General features: G+C 32.8%; 1 protein-coding gene across 1 annotated transcript in view; it reads right to left on the bottom strand.

The window, feature by feature from the left end:
- LOC475575 (A disintegrin and metallopeptidase domain 3-like) overlaps positions 1–13,980 on the bottom strand; it is a 233,712-nt gene that overhangs the window by 31,482 nt on the left and 188,250 nt on the right. Inside the window, exons 18-19 of the mRNA XM_038559192.1 lie at positions 8,269–8,455; positions 565–666 (exon numbers count right to left, since the gene is read on the bottom strand). Of these exons, the coding sequence (XP_038415120.1) occupies positions 565–666; positions 8,269–8,455 (289 nt within the window). The remainder of the gene's footprint in view (positions 1–564; positions 667–8,268; positions 8,456–13,980) is intronic.

Below are 13,980 nucleotides of genomic sequence, written 5' to 3'. Positions count from 1 at the left end.
TGGCGATAAAGGGAAATTGAATGGAAAACTTGCCAAGGGAACCCAATGATTCAATCCACTTCTGGGACCAGGAGTCCTTGCATAGAACTTCAGTATTAGACATGCTACACCTTGCTGACTATACTACATGGACTCTTTTTTCTGCTATTCTCAAAGTGAGATTATTATTGTTATTGTATGTTTATTCAAACATTTTATGTCAACCATGTGCTGGGTTGCTTATTTGTAATTTTGTTGTGAATTGTTGGGTCATGAAAGCTACATTCAGATATGAACTCAGGTATGACCAAGAAGAATCCATCATGCCCAAATAATCTGGAATTGGTATTGGATAACCTGAGGGATCTTGAGTAGAGACTGAAACAATACACTGAAGGCAAAGATAAGAAGGAGGTTGAGAAAGATCTAATGACATCTGAATTCTGAATTCAACTGTGTATGAATCAAGTATTTTAAGCTATATATTTGAAAGTTGTGTAAAAAAAGTAAGAAAAAATAAGTGAATGCACAAGAACAGAAAAAAAAAATCACAAAAGAAAATACTGCAATAATTTGAAAGCTTACCTGACAAGTATCTTTTTTACAGCATGGTCCAGTGCCACACTCTGCAAATTCAAGCAGAGTACAATCTTCAGGATTACAGCATTTTTCATATTTTTTGCACTGCTAAAAGTAAATATACAATAATAGGAATTTTCAATCAAAGAAATAATTTTATTTATTGTCAAAATATACTATAATCTCTTAGCTAATTACAACCATAGTATGATTTTTACTTCTGTATTTATTTTTTCTTTTTTAAAATTTTATTTATTCATTCCGGAAAGAAAGAAAGGGAGAGAGAGAGAGAGAAAAAGAGAGAGAGAGAGGCAGAGACACAGGCAGAGGGAGAAGCAGGCTCCATGCAGGGAGCCCGACGTGGGACTCGATCCTGGGTCTCCAGGATCAGGTCCTGGGCTCAAAGGTAGCATTAAACCGCTGAGCCACTAGAGTTGCCCTCTGTGTTTATTCTTAACACCACTTCATTTAAAACTAATATATTTCCAGTATAGGAAAAAAAAAGATAGTAATGAAATTATTTATAATTCCATGCTTAAGAAACTGAACTGTTAAAATTTTAATAGAATTTCTGTCAATCTTCTTTGTGTTCATGAATATATGCACTATAATTTAAAAAATATTTTTCCATTTATTATGTCATAAATACTTTTTCACCTTATCAATTCTCCTCAAGGCATCATTTTGATAATATATTTATGAATGTGACAAAAGAGGTTTCTAAATTATATTTTATTATTTAAAGGATGTGTCATGAAAATTTTATTTTTAGCTCTAAGATCTTATATTAAAAATTAATTCTAGAAGTTACTAAGACACAGTCCAAAAATATAAAAGACTATAACATAGTATTATTTCCTTATTTCTATATACCTATCTGTTCAGTGAAAGAGTGATTTTTCACAAAACTGATAGTAATATTTAAAAATTAGCAAAGCAATAGGCAAAAATAACTAAGTGCTACAAGCGATAGGCAAAAATAACTACATCTGTTTCGATTTTATTATTTTCATTACCGACGTGCTATAAATTTTACAAAAATGCACGTTCTCATTTATTTTATATTTTTATGCATGTATTTTATTGTGCTCTGTTTATTCCCTTTATTTGTAAGCACTTTTATATGAATTATTTTAACCGTTGGCCACTAATATATCTTAACTATGTTTCACAATTTGTTATTGACAACTTTTGTTTTGGTGCATTTTGGGTTTGTTTGTTTTGGTAACTGTTAGATTTGTGAGATTGTGAAATGGTACACTCATGCTGTCTGAGAACTATCATCTTTTTTTGTGGTTTGTTCTTGAGTTTATGGATAAAACTTTCTTCCCCTCTATATCCAGTAAATATGTGAGTCTTGGTGTGTGTGTGCAAAATATTTGTGTTATATATACTATGTATTTATTTATTTTTATATTGAATGGTTTGAGTAGTGTGTTGTGAAAGAAGCTATAATGATGTATCTTTTTCCCAAAACAGAAGTTAAATTTATCAATTGCTTTTATAGGATAATAATTTATTCCTGATCTTTTGTAATACCTGGATTGTCATATAACATCCTCTATAAAATTAGATATAATGTCAGTGTCTTCAATTATACCAACTGTATATAAAAGTATATTTTAAAATGTTATCATATAACATGTTTTAATATTTGCAGGAGTCAGATATTTTCCATTTTTATGTTTCATTATTAAAAGAATGTATTATGCTTTATAATATAAAGATTTTAATAAAAATTATCAAGAGCATTTCATGAAGACAGAAGATTGAACACACACTATATATTACGGGGAAATAAACAAAAATCAATGACACAAAAGGGAAAGCCTCCAACGGCTAGAATCAAAGAGAGAGCCTATGAGGAAGGGGGATCTTTTGACAGTATTCAATGTATAATGGAAAGCTACACTAAATGCTGGGCTTAGAAATTGATGTTCAATGCATTGTGGTTTAAAAATGGAACCCCACAATGGGCCTGAAAGTGAGAATATTTATTTATTTATTTATTTATTTATTTATTTATTTATTTATTTATTTATTTATTTATGTTAGTTTCTTTTAAAGATTTTATTTATTTATTCATGAGAGACACAAGCAGGGGGAGAAGCAGGCTCCCTGCAGGGAGCTTGATGTGGGATTCAATCCCAGGACCCCATAATCAGGCCCTGAGCCAAAGGCAAATGCTCAAACACTGAGCCACTCAGGCATCCCTGGATGTGAGAACGTTAAAAAACAAGTAACAGTGGAATGCTATTGAAAAATTATAGAAATAAAAAGGGTATATATGTCCAAACTTTATCAAATGTCACTTCAATATTTAATATCATAATTTTTATCTTTATCAATTTTGATATATGTTGAAAAGTACCAAAATGTTTCTTTATTTCTTAAACTCAAATTATATTCTTTTTTTCATATATTCACTGGGATTATTTGATAATTTTAATTTAGACATTTTGCAGGTATTTTCCAAAATATGGATCAATCATTCAAAGTAAGGTTAAGCTGGTGATCACAGGAATCAACAACTTTCACATTTTAATTCTATTTCTATATGCCTGCAAAGGACACTTTAAGTGGATAGATGTTTATAGCAGCAATGGCCACGATAGCCAAACTGTGGAAGGAGCCTCGGTGTCCATCCAAAGATGAATAGATAAAGAAGATGTGGTTTATGTATACAATGGAAGATTACTCAGCTATTAGAAATGACAAATACCCACCATTTGCTTCAACGTGGATGGAACTGGAGGGTATTATGCTGAGTGAAGTAAGCCAGTCGGAGAAGGACAAACATTATATGTTCTCATTCATTTGGGGAATATAAATAATAGTGAAAGGGATTATAAGGGAAGGGGGAAGAAATGTGTGGGAAATATCAGAAAGGGAGACAGAACGTAAAGACTGCTAACTCTGGGAAACAAACTAGGGGTGTTGGAAGGGGAGGAGGGCGGGGGGTGGGAGTGAATGTGTGACGGGCACTGGGGGTTATTCTGTATGTTAGTAAATTGAACACCAATAAAAAATAAATTAAAAAAAAAAGGTGCAAAATTTACAGTAACAGGCAGGAACATGAAATATTTAGGTTTTAATTTAATTAGAGACATCTAAAAAAATGGAATAATATACCATGTTCATAGTTTGAAAATCACATTATGAATACATCACTTCCCCACAAATTCATGTATGGATTCAAAAATGTCTCAATCAAAATTCCAGCAAAGTTTTTATTTTTTTTAATTTTTTTTTATTTTTTAGGAATGTGGGTAGAAATGGAAAAATTGATTCCAAATTTTACACAGCAAAAATCGAAGATCACCAAATCTATCTTCAGAAAAAAGTAAATATGAAGACACAATTTACCTAATTTTGTGAATCAGGGTAAGAAGGGCTGGTATTGGTGTAAAGATAGATATATTGATCAATAAAACACAAACTATGTGATGAACTGTTTTTCGGTAAGAGTAGCATAGTAATTCAGTGGAAAAAGGATAATTTTCCAATAATTGGGGCTAAAGAAATTAGATATACATATAGAAAAATATATTCCCTAATTCAAACTACAAAAATTACTGAAAATGGATTAATAGGTATACACATAAAAGCTAACATCAATAAACTTCTAGAATACTTATTAGAAAGTTTCACAACTTTGGGATTGATAGGACACAAAATACAAAGCCATGACACATATTTGCATATGGCTAATACTAAGAATTCCAATAACTACATAAACAACACCCTCAAAATATGTAAAATATGTGAACATTCAAAAAGGAGACATAGACATATAGATGTCCCATAACCACATGAGACACTGTCCAGTATGATTAGTCATCAGGGAAACATGAATAAAAACTGCAGTAAAATACCAGCAGACATTGAAATGACTAACATGTAAGGGACTGGCAGTAGCAAAAGTTGGTAAGAATAAGGAACAACTAACTGCCACTCTCATACATAGATTATTGGAATGTAAAATATTACAAGGATTTTAAAATGCAGATTGATGCTTTGTTACACATTTAATAGTGCAATTAACATATGACCCAGCAATTCTATTCCTAGAAATTTATCCAATATACATAAAAACTTAAGTCCAAAAAAAAATGTTTGGTTTTTTTTTAAGATTTTATTTGTTTATTCATGAGAGACACAGAAATAGGCAGAGACATAGGCAGTGGGAGAAGCAGGCTTCCTATGGGGATCCGAATGTGGGACTCAATCCCAGGACCCCAGGATCATGACCTGTGCAGATGCTCAACCACTGAGCACCCAGATGGCCCATAAATGTTCTTTAGCACATTCTAAAATCCAAAACTTAAGTTCAAAGAAGATATGAATGTGCTTTAGAAGCATTTTTCATAATACTCAAAACCAAAAACAACCTAAATGTTCACTAATAAATCCATGAATAAATAAACTGTTATAGTCATACAAAGAAATACTACTCCACAATAAATACCAATGAACTACAGATGCGTTCAATCATGCAGTTGAATATCAAAAATATAAGCAAAAAAAAATCTAGAGTCAGAAAGGATCCATCATCTATAATTCATTCACGTGAAATTCAGTAGTGGGCAAAAATAATGTGTTGTGACAGGATTAGAAGTTTCAGATATTAATGGGATTAACTTAGACTCCTCCAATCAATGGAATTAAGGTAGAACTGCCTGTGATAATGTAAATGTCCTAATATTTCTTTTATCCACATCTATTTAAGTATAACATAAGTCAAATTAAAAAAACAAAACAAAACTCAGCAAGCCAGAAGGAAAACAATACATACTTACATATATATATATATACACACTACCTAGATACATCCTAAATCTTTGTGCTGAAACAAAAAACAAAGTCACAATGCCTATAAAGACAGATGGATTCTATGATCATCCAGCCAGGTGTGGAGCTAACTTGGTTTCTGAAGTTTTCAGTGATAATGAGGACAAATGGTTTTTGATCATCATTGCTGAGATTCCTGATGAGTTCCATCAGTGAGGTTGGTGGTCTTTGTAATATTAAGGAAAGCTTATTGTGGTTATTGGTCACTCACCTACACTATCAAGAAAATAAAAGTACTTTCCTTCTGCTGATAGCCATAACAATAGATAGAAAAATCCCTGTTAATAAGAACTGTTGGTTACTCTAAAATTCAGAGATGGGGGCATTTGACGGGATCAGCACTGGGTGTTATACTATATGTTGGCATATTGAACTCCAATAAAAAATATACAAAAATTTAAAAAAATAAAATACACTGAGAATTCTCAGTGCATGAGAAAGAGAAGGAACTAGAGATATATTTAGGAAAAGCCGAATGAAATTCTAAAAATTAGCTCATCTAACATACTAGGGGGAATCAGTGCAAATTTTTCTGGATTTGAGGGTACGGAGTCACTTGGTCACTTAAGAACCAACTTCATGCTCTAAGCATCATTTATCAGTGACTACTCTGGTTAATTATATAAACATGGAAGAAGAGAATGTAAAGACTTACTACAGCTTATTGCAGTAGGTCTTGTTAAAAGATAAACTAAGTAAAAATCAATTCAAATTGGGCAGCATCCAGTCTAGTAAAAGAAAGATCTAAGGAGTTACACAAAATGAAAGACTTAGAGGCAGAAGGGAGGAGGAATAAGGAAGTTATAAAGGCAAAAAAGTATGTTTGCTATTGCAAAGTAACCTTCCTTTAGGAGGTTGCAGGGGTCTATCAGGCAATAACTATTACTGATAAGGTATTTGACTGGTTTAAGATTCTATTTCTGGGAGAGTTAAAACCAAGTAAGCCTAAAAAAACAACAACAACAACAATTAAGCCTTGGTTTGATAACATGGGGCTTAGCCCAAGTGACTCCACTATGGGCCTGTTGTCTTGTTTTTAACAATCTTTACATCTATAATTAGCAGTGTCCTATCCGAGATAAATTCCCATGTTCCAATAGATGCACCTTGAAATCCAGTGGGACAAGCTACCATTTCCCTTTGGTCCACTGTGACTCTATACCAGGTTTTAATAAAGACTAAGAGTGCCCCGATAAAATAGGCATGTAAATCAGATCAATCAGTTCATATAAACAGTGCAAACTGGCTATTAAAAGCAAAGAATCTTCTCTTGTGTTCCAGGAATAATCTCTGAAAAAAAACTATTCATGAACTGAGCAATTAAGTACTCCAAATAAACACTTTTTTTTTTTTTTTTGCCATAAATCTATTACTGATGTAGGATTGAGTTAGGGGGCAGACAGGACTTGTCAGGGAAAGATAAGGGAAAGGCCCAGAGTCAGGATCCTACCCATCCCAAGAAAACTGAGATAAGACAGTAAAAACAAACAAAAAATAAACCTGGCTCCCTAGCTCCAAAATATTAGGGAGTATCCTCCTTTAATGGCTACTAAGTTATCACAGAAATACCAGATGTAGAGAAATGTTATGGAGGAGATATTAACGAGAGAGAAGGGAACACCTTGTTTGTGCTCAGGATATTTACAAAAAACATCTTGTTTGTTTCAAGTCCACCATGTTTGTTCTAAATATCCACCCTGAAATGGACAAGAAATGTACCAGGTTCCCTGGTCAGTTTCCTATAAAAGATGGACTGTAAAAGCCCTCAGTGGCAACCCTGTTGGGACACCTCTCACTTTTGGGAGCTTCTCTGTATCTCTGCTTATTAAGCCTCTATCTCTATTGTCCATGAGATTCATTCTTTGATTCCACGAGCCAAGAACCAAGCTCTCCTGTATCATTACTATATTTTTAAAAAATCAACTATTTTTTTAAAAGAAATAGATCGAAATTTTGCAGCAAGTAACACATTCTGAAAATGTATGTTTGAGCTTATTAAACATTAGAACTAACCTGGCTATTGTTTTTTTATGCCTTTTGTGTATTTTTGTTCTTGTATTAGGTTTTATTACTTGATAAATTTTTTCTTGGTCCTCAGATGTGATATACATTTGTAGCTTCTGTAATGATTGGTTAAAGTAAGAACCATCTATGCTCTTAAGGTATTTCAAAGTTGTAAAATGACACATGTGAGGAAAAAAAATAAGCACTGTCTGGGGCTGGAGGAAGTCATGAATAGAGGCTTGCATTATACCACTGAAATAATGAATTGAAAACCATTGTTCTCAGAGTGAATAACAAATTAACAATAATTAAAATATTTTTTCCACTAATTGCCTTCAGCATATAGAAATGAGTATAGCTACTACTTTATATACCATTGTGGGAAGTTGACCAAATTTAATTTCATCAGGCAATGCTTAGAGCATAGTTTTACTGTTCTGGACTTCCACAGTGATGGGTCTTGTCTGGATTATACTAATTCTTATAAAACGTGACATACTGTTAAGTGTATAGATATTCTATCACAATCGTACCAGTGTAGTCACTTTGAAGGAACTCAGGAGATGACTGAGGTGATGGTTATAATATTGGCTTTAACCATGTTTATGATACAGAAAAGTGGGTATTGCTACTAATGATTACACATTGAAGAAAATCTACCTCTTTAGTCCATGCTATGCTTACCCCTTACTTAAATTCTTCAAATGTTTAAAATTCAGGATGAATCAGTTATCACATGCCCCATTGTGCAGTATTTGAAAAAAAAAGTCCATTTTATATCGCATCTATATTTATAAGGCTACAGAAGAAACACAAAGAAAAATCTTTAGATAAGCTATTACGTTTGTCACTAACCTCTGTACTACCACAATCACATTGTTCTGAGTTTTCCAAAATTCCATTGCCACAGAGTGAACTTGCTGTGTGGTAACCCACATTTGAAATGGCTTGATTCTGAAGACATTCAAATTCAGGCTGTGAAGCCATACGTTTAAATTCATCCATGCTGCAACTGCTAAAAAACTTTACACCATGGGAACGTCTAAAAAAAATTATATTCTTCAGATAAATGGAATACAATCAGTTTCAAAGAAACGTCCTTCAGTAGAGTACTATGAATTCTGTACACTTCACTTACAGAAGAGCCAAGGAGAGGATGCTTTTCTACCCTTACATTTTTGATTAAATACCAGTTAGTTAACTTATAGTGTAATATTAGTTTCATGTGCTTTTTTCCCCTAATGCAAGTCATAAATAAAAGCAATAAATCCATCTATATTATAATTCCATAATATGGAGGAAGTTAAAATGACACGAGTTAGAATACATTAAAACTCTTAACAGTGCTTCACACACAAAAAGCTCTTTTAGGTATATCATTATTTTCATTATTATTGTCAATATAATTATCATTATAACAAGAAGCAATAATTACAAGAAAATGAAACATTAGGAAATTTATGTAAACTGAAGGAATAAAAGATGGCTAATTATGCTAATGAAAAGTCAGGGTTATTCTTTTGTATCAAAATCAATCAATTAACCTATATCAACATTGAGTATATAAAATCTGTAAGTCCTAGATTCTTTTTTATTTTATTTTATATTTGTATTTTTAAGTGCACTGCTTAATGTGCTTTTGTTTAATTTTGCAGCAATCTAAATCTTAAATGATACAATATAGTTCAAAGAATAAATTTTATTTACTGAAAGTTAAGAATAATTGTCAAAAACAATCTTAATAATTTTAAGTATTTTAATGTATAATTCTTACATAGAAATGAATTTTCCTTAAGCAGGCCCTTAAAAATAAAGAAATACTGATGCTTTACTAATATCTAATCCTCAGATGCCATTCAAATTTACCTTTCATTACAATATTGGCACTTTATAGCAAGAGGATTCAGTTCAGAATCGACCATTTAGTTCTCAATATCTAGGTTTGTTTTTTAGTTTAGTTATCTACATTTCTTATCGAATTTCATAACCCTGAAAAAAGTTTTATGGTTACAGGGTGATTATTTGCTAAAGTAATCCTTTTCTGCAATTTAGGATTATAAAATGTTCTCTCATAACTACACTGAGGTTATGCATCTTGGCAACATTATTACAAAAGTGTTGCTGAGTCTGTTTTCATTGCATATTAACAAATGGCTCACAATTTTCATTTTGAACCATGCTTTCTGATTGTATTGTTTCCTTATTTTTCTTTCTGATAGTTCATTATTAGCGTATAGAAATGCAACATTTCTTTATACTGTTTTTATATCCTGTAACTTTACTGAATTGATTTATTCTAATTTTTTGTTGTTGTTGGTCCTTAGTGTTTTCTGTATACAGTATCAGGTCATCTGCAAATAGTGAGAATATTCCTTTTCCAATTTGAATGCTTTTGTTTCTTTTCTTTTTCTTTTTCTTCTTCTTCTCTCTCTCTCTCTTTTTTTTTTTTTTTTCTGATTGCTGTGGCTAGGATTTCCAACACTGTATTCAAAAAAAGTGACAAGAATGGGCATTTTAGAGGAAAAGCTTTCAGCTTTTCACCATTGAGTATGATGTTAGCTGTGGGTTTGTCTTATAAAGACCATATATGCTATGCTCACTTTGTTTACAACTTCAGCTATCATAAATGTTGAATTTTATCAAATGCTTTTTCTGCACTAATGTGATGGTCATATGATTTTTAGCCTTCTTTGTGTTAATGGGGTGTATCACACTAATTTATGGATATTCAACCATCCTTTCATCCTAGGATAAATCGTGGTTAATCTGAGTGTATGATCTTTTAATGTATTATTGCATTTGTTTCCTGATACTTTGTTGAGAATTTTTGAATCTATGCTCATCAGGGCTTTTGGCCTGTAATATTTTTGGGAGCTCAGTGCCTTTATTTGGTTTTGGAATTAGGGTAATGCTGGACTCCTAGAATAAGTTTGGAAGTGTTCTTTCCTCATTAATTTTTTGGAATATTTTAAGAAGTACAGGTATTAACATTTCTTCAGTACCATCTAGTACTGTACTTAGGATGTTTTTCTTGTTATTGTTTGTTTTACTAATTAGATTTCATTACTAGTGATAAATCTGTTCAATTTTTCTATTTCTTCTCGATTCAGTTTTGTAAGACTATTATTTGAAAGAATTTACCCATTTATTCTAGGTTGTCCAATTCATTGGCATATAATTGTTTGCAGTTTCCTAGAATTCTTTAAATTTCTGTATCAGTTGTAACTTCTCTTTCATTTATGGTTTTATTGCAGCGTTCTTTTTTTGAAAAGTCTGGCTAAAAGCATATCAATTTTGTTATTTCAAATAATCTGCTCTTAGTTTCCTTTATCTTTTCTATTGTTTTTTAAGTATATATTTCATTTATTTCTACTCCTCTTTATTATTTACTTCTACTAACTTTAAACTTGATTAATTTGTAATTGATTTATAGTTTCATATTGTTGTGGTTGGAAAAGATGCTTGATATAATTTAACTTCTTAAATTTATTGAGACTTGTTTTGTGACCTAACATAATCTATCCTGGAGAATGTTCTCAAATGTACTTGAAAAGAATGTGTAGGGATCCCTGGGTGGCGCAGCGGTTTGGCGCCTGCCTTTGGCCCAGGGCGCGATCCTGGAGACCCGGGATCGAATCCCACGTCGGGCTCCCGGTGCATGGAGCCTGCTTCTGTCTCTGCCTCTCTCTCTCTCTCTCTCTGTGTGTGTGTGTGTGTGACTATCATAAATAAATAAAAATTAAAAAAAAAAAAAAGAATGTGTACTCTGCCAGTTTTGGATGGAAAACTCTATATATCTATTAAGTTCATCTGGTTAATATGTCATTTAAGGTCAATAGTTCTTTATTGATTTTCTGTCTAGATGATCTATCCATTGACACAAAAAAGAGAAAGGAACATAAATATAACACCAAGAGAAGTCACCAAATACCAACAGAAGACAGCAAGAGAAGAAAGAAACAGAACTACAAAAACATAAAACAATCAATAGGATGGCAGTAAGTATATATCTTAAATATGTAAATGGACTGAATTCTCCAATCAAAACACATAGAGTATTTAAATGGACAGATAAAAATCAGACCTATACAAAAGCTACCTGCAATAAACTAACTTCAGATCTAAAGATACACAGAGAGAAAATGAAGGAATGGACAAGGATATCTCATGCAGATAGAAATGAAAAGACAGTTGAGGTAGCAATACTTCTATCAGACAAAATGGACTTTAAAACAAAAACCATAACAGATAAAAAAGAAAAAGGTCATTACATGATGGTAAAGGGACCAATCCAACAAGATGATGTAACACTTATAAATATCTATGCATTTAGCATAGGGGAACCTAAATACATGAAGTAAATATTATCAGACACAAAGGGAGAAGTTGACAGTAATACAGTAATAGTAGGAAACATTAACACCCTGCAAAGGTTTGTAACTATTATTGGTATTTGTTTTGGGTTTACCACGAGAATCATATGTGACAACCTATGTACATTGCAGCCTATTTTAAGTTGATGGTTGCTTAAGTTCAAATGTGTTCCAAAAGTGCTACATTTATATCCCCCCTACATTTTATTTTTGATATCATATTTGATATCTTATTTTGTGTATACCTTGACTAATTATTACAGGTAAATGACTTTTGTCTTTTAACATTCATACTATTATTACATAGGTGATTGACCTGCTGTGCTGCCCTTACTATATATTTACCTTTACCAGTGAGATTCTTTTCATTCATAATTTTCTTATTTCTAGTTACGGCCTCTTCTTTTCCATTGAAAGAATTCTCTTAACATCTCTTGTGAGATTTGTTTGGTTTGATGAACTTCCTTAGCTTTGTTTGTCTGAGAAACTTCATCTATCCTTCAATTCTGAGTGATAACCTTGATGTGTACCATTTTTTTAATATTCTTTTCATCAATTTGAATATATCCTACCACTCCCTTCTGATCTGTAAATTTTTGTTGAAAAACTAGCTATGAGGATTCCCTTATACATGACTACTCATTTTTCTCTGTTTTTAAGATTCTTTAAATGTTGACACTTTGATTTTAATGTGTCTTTGCTCTCTTTGGATCAATCTTATTTGAGACTTTGTTCTTCCTGGACTTGGACGTCTATTTCCTTCCCCAGATTAGGTAAGTTCTCAGACATTATTTCTCCAAATATGCTTTCTGATCCTTTCTCTTGCTCTTCTCTTTATGGAGCATCTATAATACGAATGGTAGTGTGGTTGATGTTACCTAGAAGTCCCTTAAAATAACCTCAATTTTAAAAATTCTTTTTTCTTTTTACTTCTCTGAGTGCTTTCCACTATCCAGGCTTCCAGATTGCTTGTCCATTCTTCAGCATCACCTAATCTGCTATTGATTACCTTAGTATGTTTATTTCATTTATTGTATTCTTCAGCTTGATTGGTTATTTTTTTATATTTTCTATGTCTTTGTTCTCACTGTGATCACCCATTCTTCTGGTTTGGTGACCACCTTTATGACTATTACTTTGAACTCTATCTAGTAGATTGACTATCTCCATTTCACTCTATTTCTCAGGTTTTGTCTTGTTCTTTCATTTGCAATCTCTGGTGCCTAATTTGCCTCTATGTACTAGATAGTTATGTCTTGAAGGAGCCTCTTTAAGCAGAAGGTGGTCCTGTGAGGCTTAGTAATGCAAACCCACTTGGACACCAAAGCCAGGTGCCCTAGGACTGCCCTCTGTATGGGCTGTGTGCATTATCCTGTTCTGGCTAGGCCATGACTGGTGTGGATTTTGGTGAGTGGGGCTCCTTCTCAGTGCATCTGTATGTGAGGTGCAGCCACAACTACTAAAGGCACACTGGTGACTAGGGCTCGCTCTTGCCCCATCTGAGAGTCCTGGCCATGACAGACTAGGGTGCATACCAGGAGTGACAGGGTGGCAAGGCCCTGTATTGCAAATTTGAAAGTTGCTAAGAGACTAGATCTTAAAAGTTCTCATCACAAGAAAAAAAAGACATATGTTATTCTTTATGATCACAATTTTTTTTAATTTTACTTAATTATTCATGAGAGACACAGGGAGAGGCAGAGACATAGGCAGAGGGAGGAGGAGGCTTCATGCAGGGAACCTGATGCAGAACTCGATCCCAGGACCGCAGGATCACACCCTAAGCCAAAGGCAGATGCTCAATCACTGAGCCACCCAGGTGTCCATATGATCACAAATGTTAACTAGTTTTCTGTTCCTTTGACTCTTCTCTCTCCTTCTGGGACTTCTATACTGTGAATAGTGGTTTGCTTGATTTGTCCAGTAAGCTCCTTATTTATCTTTATTTTTATGAAGGACATGTGTTCAGATTCTTCCTATGTTGCCCCCTACCTACCAATAATTCTTGACATCTCCTTTTCTCTCAGTCTTAAAAAACTGCTATTATTTTGAAATATCCCAAATATTCCCAAATATCACTATATTGTTCTCTGTGCTATATTTTACATTCATTTTACAAGGTAATTTTTATTATCCATACTGAATAAACCAATTAAAATATATTCCATTACATTTATTATAAAATCCCTTTTCA

Source organism: Canis lupus, chromosome 16 (genome assembly GCF_011100685.1).
Source record: "Canis lupus familiaris isolate Mischka breed German Shepherd chromosome 16, alternate assembly UU_Cfam_GSD_1.0, whole genome shotgun sequence".
Lineage (NCBI taxonomy): Eukaryota > Metazoa > Chordata > Mammalia > Carnivora > Canidae > Canis > Canis lupus.
This window is presented reverse-complemented; position numbering and strand designations above follow the sequence as displayed.